The 10329-nt window shown below is 43.5% G+C and overlaps 1 protein-coding gene across 1 annotated transcript in view; it reads right to left on the reverse strand.

Annotated features, from left to right (window-relative positions):
• Positions 1-4290: 4290 nt before the first annotated feature.
• The window catches only part of C1H11orf87 (chromosome 1 C11orf87 homolog), a 27524-nt gene continuing 21485 nt past the window's right edge, over positions 4291-10329 (reverse strand). The window contains exon 2 of the mRNA XM_015645448.3: positions 4291-10204. Within this exon, the coding sequence (XP_015500934.1) occupies positions 9580-10056 (477 nt within the window). The 5' untranslated portion in view covers positions 10057-10204 and the 3' untranslated portion in view covers positions 4291-9579. The remainder of the gene's footprint in view (positions 10205-10329) is intronic.

Below are 10329 nucleotides of genomic sequence, written 5' to 3' on the forward strand. Positions count from 1 at the left end.
CTACTTTTGTACTTACTGAAAAAACTTACAAAAGCATGAATTGAATTCACCAGCACTTGCAAGCTGGAAATCAGCTATGACTCCTAAAAATGAATGCTTCTGAGCCACTGGACCTACCAGGCAGGAGATGTGAATTACTGGATTAAAATCCTGTTTGTGACAGACTGTAGATAATTTTGCAGCTATATGCCTCCAGATCCCATTTTAGTCTTAGAGATCTATTCAACTTCTGAACAACTTTCATGCAAACATCACAATTATCAAACAAACCCTTAATTTATTGCTTCAAAAGATTACAGTCTGGAAAACCAAAGGAAACAGACAATGCCTGGGGGGCTGAAGAAAGAGCGTGTAAACAGCACAGATGGGCTTCAGAGATATTGTTGAGCAGCATTGCCAAATCCAAACATTTCAAAACTCTGAGTCAGGCACCAAAAAAATCTTGAAATTTACTTACAATTCATGAGATGTGAAAAATAACTCCTTTCAGTAACGCCTGCATTATAGTGCAGGCATATTCCCTGCCCAACCACCTGTCAATTGTCCTCCCCCAGCAGTTTTTGTGTCCATTGGCTAATATCAGCTGCGTCTGAGGGAAGAACAGAGAGCTGAACATTGTTGGCTCCTTAGAAAATAGGTGGGTGGCTGGTCTGGGGATCAAGGAAAGGAAGGCAAGGATAACTGGGGCTTTGTTTGCACTGGTCAAATTGCTCCTCACCTGCTAGCCGGGCAGGTCAGGAGTGGGAGCTTGTGTGGAGCTGGTCATACAGAGGAACAAGGGGATATCTGAGGAAACATGAAGGATCTCCTTGGAAAGGTAGAGGAGGATGCAAGCCAATGCAGCTTTATACCACAGGGTACGAAGAAAGTTGTGGGCATTGTGGCAGTGAGGTGTGCCAGAGCCCAAGAGCCAGCTGGAGCTCCACAACCCCAGAAGGCTATCACTATTTTAATCCCAGATGTCCATGACAGGGATCAAAGCACATGGTCTCATTAGCTCTTCTTCACACAACTGTTCTGAAGAGTTTGGTGCCCCTGCACCCTTTCCCAAGTGGAGGATGCCTCTTCCACAGCATACCCAGGGGCTGTTGTTGCCTTGTGATTCACTAGCTCATTTGCCACACATCTGTGCAGGTGTACCAGAACTTGCTTCAGAGTAAAGTAAGTTAGTGAAGGTAAAGTGGTGTAGAAGAGGGCAGGAGACAGGGAGGTAAGTGGAAGCCTCATTGTGCTGAGATGTTAGTTGAGCCAAGGTACTGTGAAGTAAAGCCTGGAGATATTCCTTAACAAATCACCAGTTCTAACCCAGCAAAATCTTTGTTTCTGAAACTTGTTTTTTTCCCCATGCCTTCCATGATAGGAGGTGAGTGTTTTCATTTTGCTGCTGACAGCTCGTGCCATCTCAACTTCACCAACCCCGTCAGCCTGAGGAAATCTGAATTCCTCCTCCTGGCCCCACACTGCAACAACTGGTGCACATCAGCAGAGAAGAAACACAGTTCTCTGGTGGTGAAGTCCCCAATCTATGAACACATAAAGATTTGTCAGCCTGGTGTCTTTCAGAAGCATACCTTTCTCACATGGATTACAGCATCCTGTTGCTTACTTTTATTTTGACAAATTTTGAGTTTCTGTTTTCCAGAGCATCAGAAGAAATTTTTTGAAAAGAAACAAAAGAGGTCTAATTGGAGCACAGCAATCTCAAGAGCTTCTCTGGAAGCTGTAAAAAGTTTTCACTTATAAAAGAACATTATGTACAGATCTTATACCAAGAGTTGTGTAATGCTATTTTGTTTTCTCACTTGCAAATATATAGGCCTGAGGAACTGCCCTTAGACCTGCAGTACGGCTACAGTGCTGTGCAAACAGTCCTGACACCCATCTGTCACATAGCACCCACTTTCTCCACTCCTACACTAGGTTCATCCTCATCCCTTTATCTCAGGACCAACTGGCTTCAGAGCAGCTCTGTCAGATAGCTAATGGCTCATAGTCAGCTCACTTCCAGCAGTACATACATAAATCCAAAATAGCTCAAGTGGTGAGCTGAGATCTTTTGAACTTGCTTCATTGTAGACAGGTAAAAATTCGTAGCCATCTCAGGATTTAATAGGTATCTTTCTTTCAGTTTGGATGCAATCATTGTTTACAGATTTTTGCAGTGACCCCATGTGATCATCTGGGCTGTTGTCCTCCTTTATACATCATGTTTACCCAGATTGAATGAGCTCTAAAAAGTGTGCTGGAAGTGAAGGCTCCCCAGTGCTATTGCTGAGGCCTGTCCAAAGGATGATTTAATAGAAACTCTATTTCTATAATGAAAACAACTAGACTTTAAAGAGTTTAACTGGAGTTCATAAACAAATACAGGGCCACTGATTGAGCAGCAAAGTAAAAGGATGTGTCTAAAAGCATTCAAGACCACATGTAATAGTGATTGTGATAATCTGATTTGAAAGAAGAAGATGTGGACTGAGTGGCTATCCATTACTAGACATTCAGTTGATCTTATCTGTCTCACATGTTTTACATATATTTGTATATTAACACTCATAATCATATCCTCTCCCTTATTTTGTCTCTTTTCTATAGTAACTGATGCTTTTCTTTACAGTAGTGTTCCTGATATGAAAGAATGATGATTTCTCAGCAGTTCCAGCCTGTGGCCTTGTGTTGGCAGCTTAATCAGGAAATGTGATGCTGTTCCAAAGCCAGTAGATTATGCTGGGAATGGTGCCGGTACTTCTGAGGTTATTTTGAAGTCTAGCACTTTCTCAAAAACTTCTGTCTTGCTGCAGAGTGGTTGGGCTCTGGGTAAATGTGTGACAAGCTGGACCAAGATGACAGCAAAGTCCTACAGAATCTTTGCAGAAATCCAACCAACTGATCACTTACAGTGAGGAATTTCCTAATGTCAGAGATAGGCTGAGATTACCCATTAGGAGGAAGAGACAAGCCAGGCCAACATAGCCTATCCCTAGTGGGGAGAGCAGAGGCTCTCTAGGGGAAAGTCAGATAGCAGGATGCAACAAAAGCAAAAGAAAAGTGAGCAAAAGTGTGTCACATGTAGGTAATCCCGTGTGATCCTTCACCGTATGGATGGTGAGTGAAAAGACAGGAGAAATCTGTGTGACCTAGAAATACTGTGCAGTCAAGAGTCTGATGACACTGGCAAGGGATAGACAGCCAGCAGAGAGTGAGACCTGGTATTCTCTTGATCAAGGCCCCACTGTATTCAATTTCAATTAGTGATGAATTTCATCAATTTCATTAGTGATGGGTTTACTCCCAAGAATTATCTTTCCCTATATTCCTATTACCTTAGTCAGCACTCTGCTTAAAACCATACAGGGCTGTTTTCTGCACTGAGAAAAGAAGTGCTATGTGTGATGAAATGGTAAAATAAACATTCATTTTCTTGGCTCTCCTCCATAATACGTATTCCACTTCAAATTAAAAATTAAATTGAGCCTCTTGGTGTGACTGTTCAAGCATCTTGCCCAGCCATCCGTCTCCCAGCTGTGCAGTGTGCCACTTGGATCTCGCTGCCAAGTGTAAGCACTTGAACAATCCAAGCCAGGTGATTACAGCATAAAGACTCTTTTAAGTTGTATTATGCTATCAGTATTTTTTTATGTAGATGATGCTTAATTTATTCATTTCAGGGCTGTATATTTGCAGGTTCCAACTCTGTTTAATAGATAAGTTACATTATTATATAAAGAGCTTGGAAGCCAAGAGCCTCACAGCGTGAGTGACAGAGCCAGGAACAAAATTAAGGCACTCCTTTAGAATCCTAAATTCATCCCACAGCCCTTCCTGCTTTTACTGTATTATAGAGCTAATATTTTCACCTTCTAACCTATTATGCTGGCCCCTTGTTTATAGCACTCATAATCCCCTAGGATACCTTTTGAAAAGTTTTAACCTGTACTTGGTCTCTGACTGTGTAGTAAGGAAAGGTAAAAGCATAAAAGCAAAGCAATGTGTTTTACATAAGCTCTTTCAAAAGATTTTAGGTTAAAATTTTCCTTGATTGGAGGTGGTATGAAAAGCAGAGGTCAAAGAATGACTGTGAAACAACCACAAAAAGTCTGCATGATTTCTTTCTGCTGTACGATTGTAAAATGTTCCTGTTTGTACGTCTGTATTTTGCAGTATTTGCTTTAAAGTCATTGTCCTCTTAGAAAAGTAAGATAATGAACAGATTATATTGCTCCATTTCAAGGAAGGAAACAACAAAGAAAAGCCAACTGGAACACCGGATTATATAAATAAAGGCAATTTTTACTGACAGGGTTCTGATCCAAATATTTATTTATTTCCTAACTCATACAAAATTGATGCTTGTAGAGGTATTAGGTTAAAAGGGTTGGAAAATTAATTCTTCTAATCATCCACAGAGAACATATAGTACTGATGAAGCAATGAAAATCTCTTTGACTTGAATAAGAAATACATTACATATAATTTACAGAAATAAGATCTAGTGTCATGTAGAAAATGACATTTTAGAGCAACAGGATCAGCAAGGACTTTGATACTTGTCTCTGCTGTGGCTGGAATGGGTCGCCCTTCACCCAGGTCCATCCAGTGGAAGGGGAGGCTTCCCTTCCACAGCTCCAGACAAGAAAGCCAACCACTTCCATTGCCAGGCATTTCACCTGTTTGCCTGCCAGTCACCTCTCTTCTCAAGGCTCATACACCATCCAGTTCTTGCAAGTTTGTAACACGTTTTCTACACTAATGAGTTTGGCTGGATTCAGACCAGAGACCTACATCTAAAAGACTAAGAACAGAAGGAGGCTCTGTTCTACTAGGAATTTAGTTCACAATCAGATGGAAAACTTGGCTTAGGGGAAAAAATGTTAGATACCTGAAAGAGATGAGCAAGTCAATCCTGGATAAAAGTAGCTCTTTCTAACTTTTAATAAAAATGAAAGTGCTATTAAAGGTTTGTATATGTGTCATGCCAAATTCTATAGAGATGAGAAATTAAATGAAATGGTATCTAAGTCCTTATAAATTTTGCTATTTACACAAAAGAGGAAAAATAACATTTCCTACATCATTTGTCATATTTCCCTTCATATCTTGCATACTCGTTAAAATGTAGGGTTTCAAGTACCCATAGAAAAAATATGAACGTGCAGAGAGAATAACCACAAGAAAGGAAAAAAAGCAACCAACTCCTATAACTGCATTTAAAATAACTCACTCCTATCTAAAGAGTCAAATCATGTTCTTTTTTCCTCCCTACATAAAGGTTGCACTCATATTCATAGTAACAGAAGAAAAAAAAGCACAGTTGCTTCGTAACACTGGACACAGCTTTCCAGAAACAAGATAGCAATTACTCAGAAATTCTATGGAAAACATTAATCACAGAGTAACTTGCTATTTACATTAAAGATGCAGCCTCTAAAATTAACCTTAAATTTAAAAATAAAGACTTTTTTTTTTGTCATAGGATAGTTTTGTCAATAATGTGAAGTCTCTGTTCTTTGCTTTTTGTCCAGCATTTCTTTTGAGATATATATCTATAAATTTACAGATATACATCTGAGAGAGATGTATCAAAAGTTAAAACGTGTCTGGATGGAGAGCCCGGCAAATTTAATCTGAAACCACATTTGCAGTAGACAAACCCCCAAAGAAAAGAATGCCGGCATGATAAATTTGAATGAAATGACATTCCCTGTCCATGATCCGCGCCTCAGTGCCTCAGTCCACAGAAGCTGGGCTAACAGGAGCAGTGCAGGTTCCCGGTGCCACCAGGCTGAAGCACCTGGCCCTCGTGGGAGGCAGCGGTTTCCATCCCCGTAGAGACTGCTAGGACAGGTGCAGAGCAGGGCCAGCGGCGATGTGGAGAGCTGACACCCTCTGTCTGGACTACAGATGGGATCCCAGTCAGTGCAAGCCACTCCTGTTGATGCCAGCGGGAGCCGGACGAATCCCCAGGGCAGCAGCAGGCTCTGAGGACGGGAGTGCAGGACGAGGCATCACTGGTGCTCCAGTGCAGTCCCAGCATGGCCATCACATTGCCCATCAGCTCTGCTCCCACTAGGCTCTACAAAAGGAGTCACTGCTGTCGTGCTTCCTCCACGGAACAACGCCTGGACCAGACAGGAACTATTGTGCTCCACAGCACTTCTTATTCTTACACATGCAGGATGCTAGTGGCCAACCAGCTCCAAATCAGAACCAGGAAAATCCAGCCGGAGCATGTGCCCCCTAACAGAGCAAAGACAGTCTGTGCTTCCATCAGTCAGCACTCAGCTGCCCCGTTGTCATTGTCACTCGTCGAAACCAGTGCAAACTCACAGGAAAAAGAATGTCCGCATCAAGAGGGTAAAAATCTTTCCTCGTGTTCAAGAAAGCTACAAGCATTTACCCGGCATCTCTATCAAATATTGTAGAAAAGGTTACACAAAAATATTTAAATATATGGATACAGATACATAGATATTACACTTGCATAAAGTATGTATTTTCAAAACCCTTTGGGCAGTTTCACATTTAGCTGAAAATGTATGCTTTAGAAATATGAACAATTTCCTACTCTTTTCTAGTTTAAGTAGGAAGGGGAGGGGAAAGAAGCATCAGCCTTATTAATACTGAATGCTAAGTGCAGAAGTTTAGCTGTAGCTGTAGGGTTTTGAAGCAATTGATTTGACAGAACCTCCAAGCATAAACTCTGTTTTAAAAATCCACATCTATTCCCTAGATTGCTTATTGTTTCATGAAAATGAAAACCTACGTGTCCTGCTTGTATCAGCTAGATCTCCTGAGACCGTTCAATTAAACCTCATAAGCTTGCAATACCTCAAGATAGGGCTGTGTACTGGGAATATGCATGAACCTTATTGCAGTAATTCTGTGTGATAATAGGAATTTACAACTTCTCATATCTTGTCTAATTTAAGTTTAGAAATAAAAAACCTTAAATGACACCACAAGAAGCTCACAGTTCTGCAAAAAAATTAAAGTCAGTATGAAATTTTACTAATAGACCATATAATTTACACAGATTTACATACAGAGATATTAAAATATTAAATCAAAGCTAATTAACAAAGGATAGAGTTTTACATGATAATATTTTAACTCTAGTCACACTTTCGCAACTACTTTCAGTGGCATGAGATTATATAAATAATACATATACCTGTATATCCATAATATATATATCAAGATATATATATATTTCTCCATCCTTCTTTTTTTTCTTCAAAAATAGGGCAATTTTATAACCGCAATGAGATGTGACAAGCAGTACACTTCTGGGGAATTATTGCATGCCTTGAGTGCATAAGGCAGAAGGAAGAGTATCTGACTTCAGACACTAAAGAAGTGGAATCATCAACCAGAAATGCACTGGAGTGATTTGGAACATCTTATTGCTTTTATAAAACTCCAAATTATACACTGTTGGTCTGGCATGGGAGGGGGGGCGGGGAAAGGGGGGACAGGGGTGGTTTAAAGGCACAAAATAAAGGGGAAAGTAATACCTCTCTATTTAGTGGAGATCAACGCTCAGGAAGCTCCATTAGTGCTCGCTGAACACTCCTCATTGTCCTAAATCTACTCCCTGTGGTGCAATACTGTGCCGCAGTTGCATAAGGAGGTTAAACACAAAAGTTCATGCATCCTTTATTAGGGAAAACAAAACAAAGCCAATTTCCTTGCCCAGCAACAACGAAGTACCCAATATCAGCAAGGGCCAGCCGTGGCTCCCGTGCTTGCAAGCAGCCCTCGCTCAGTCGCACGCACGGCAGCTCGCCACACTAACCTCCGCGGATGGAGCGGCTCCTTGGGCTGCCTGCTACAGCTCTTCCCCAAAACCATGGAGGCACGGATCCAAACCTAACAGCAATTTCCCATCACACCAGGAAAGATCAGGAAGCGAGAAAAGTGGGGAACAGAAATACTGCCCTGAAATCTCTGCATTTTGGGGGTATTACAAGAGTGTGGAGGACTTTGCCACTCTCTTTCCCAGTTTTAAACTGGTCAATGACATTCACTTGCAGATTACGGTTCCAGTACTCCTGGTCTTTGCATCTGGGATTTTTTTAGTCAGCCACCCTAGCAGACAGAGAATGTCAGAGAAGAAGTACAAAGGATACAGAATATTTAAAAAGCGGGTACTATTACTATATCCTCAAATCACTTTAAATGATGGAACAGAAAGGAAAAAAAAAAAAATAATAAATCCCTCGGGATCACTTTTCCTTTGCTGTAATTTTCAGATGTTAGTATGTACAGTAGAGGGCTGCCTCTGCTACGATACCACACTATATGTTTCAAAGTTTGGATACGGCATGCTGTTAAGGCACCTTCAAGTAATGGTCACTGATTTATTCACTAAGCAAAGACGCATTTTCTGTAAACCACACTGCGTCCTCCAACACACACAGTACCAGCAGCCACTCACACCCGCCATCCAGAGACAACAAAACTCTCTGTATTTGCCAGGGATAAACGACACCAGTTCTAAGCAGTCACTTCAAAAATAAGTATCTGCCAGGGTTTGGGAGCGGACGTTTTGCACGACTGCATTATTTGTTTCCCAAGAGAGGGAACACGATAAAATTAAGTGTTGTCCATCCCTAATTGTCTACAAGATTAGAAGGGTTGAAAACACACATCAGCCTAAAAAAGTAGAAGCAAGATCTCTGTACTGCTGCAGGATTCCTCGCTGGGAGACAAAGCTGTAAAGGCAGGCATTCAGTGCAGGGTGCCTGGTGCAGAACTAGATTGCTTCAGGACCAACAGGAGGTACAAAGACAACCTCTCCTGGGAGGGGACAGGCAAGTTACTGCACATCACCTCTCCCTTCCACACTGAACGGTACTGGGTTTGGGCTTCACGGTTCATGGCATGGGGAAGGGGATGCTTTTCAAGATGAAGGGAGCTGATGGGAGAGGAATGCTCAGGCACCACTCTATGCAGACAGCTGACTCCATCCCAGAGAGTGAGTGGGTCACTCAGTGCTGCAGCTGGGGGCACAGGGCCACGGGGTCGGAGGGTGCTTGCAGTTAAGCCCGATGGCCATTTCTACACTAAGCAATTTTCCAGTTCTGGAAAAGAGTGAGAAAGGTGGGACAGGGGCATAGATCCCAGCACAAAAGGAGAGACCACAGTGTACCACCAGTCTACTCCAAGATGATACAAGGGTCCCAAGGCACCCACCAGACCTGCCTCTCCCCCCATACCCCAACCCACACCAGGTAACAATGACACAGGGTGCAGTGGGAATCCCAAGAGCAGTGGGAAACCAAATTATCCCTGTACTTGGGGTAATAATGTCCAGAGAAAAGGGACCCCCTACCCCTGACCCTCTCGTGCAGGTGGATGACTTGATATTTAGTGGCTGTGTGCAGCTCCTTCTCCAGTAAAAAGATGCATCCTTTCCTCACACAGTCAATGAGAAACGTAATGTGATCTGTCGTGCGCTTGAATCATGGGCTTGTTCGTTCATTTGAATTAGCAATGTTTTCTTCTTCTTCGGGGACTAGAATAATCACTCAGATATTTACAAACATCAATCAGTGCCTTCGCGAGGTCTCCCCCAAACCGTCACGACAAAATCACCGTCTGCAGGAGCCCCGCGCCAGCTGTGTCCAAACAAGCCTGTGCTTGCTGAGAGCTGGGGGCTGCCGAGGGAGAGGAGCGCTGGATTTCCAAGTCCTGGGGGGGTCTTCCCAGTCGGCTGTCTCTTCCTTGGGGTGCCTCTCCCCGCACCACTGTCCCAGGGTGCTGGCTGCTGCTATTGCTGCTGCGGGCACAATGGTCCCGTTCATACTCCTCCTGAGCCTTTTGCATTTTCCGTTTCTTCATCTTCCTCTTGTGGATGTGGAAGGTGGTGAGGGAGAGGAGGATCAGGCAGAAGATGAGGGTGACCAGGACAATTAAAACCAGGGTGGACGAGAAGGACTGAAAGAGTTGACCCACTTGCGTGATGCAGGTGCTGCTGGTATTTAAGGTGGCAGATGTCCTGTTCAGAAGACAAGGCGGCAGGGAGAGCCTCAACTCTTTGGAGAGCTTGGCACTCATTGAGGAGGCTACGGAAGACGAGGATCTTCCTCCCCGCTCTGAAGACGTCTAAATTTCAGTCGGTGTCGGGCTGCTGGCGGGCGCTTGCTGGAAATGCCCGGGATGCTGCCGGCTCAGCCTCCCGCTCGCTCTGAAGTACCCGAGCAGCCTGCAAAGGGAGCCGGACACATCAGCGCCCCGAGGCACCCACCCTGCGCAGCTCCCCCCGCCCCAAGCCCGGCTGCGGCAGCCTCCGCCCTGCGCCCCGCTCCGAGCGGCCCCGGCTCCCTGCCG

Source organism: Parus major, chromosome 1 (genome assembly GCF_001522545.3).
Source record: "Parus major isolate Abel chromosome 1, Parus_major1.1, whole genome shotgun sequence".
NCBI lineage: Eukaryota > Metazoa > Chordata > Aves > Passeriformes > Paridae > Parus > Parus major.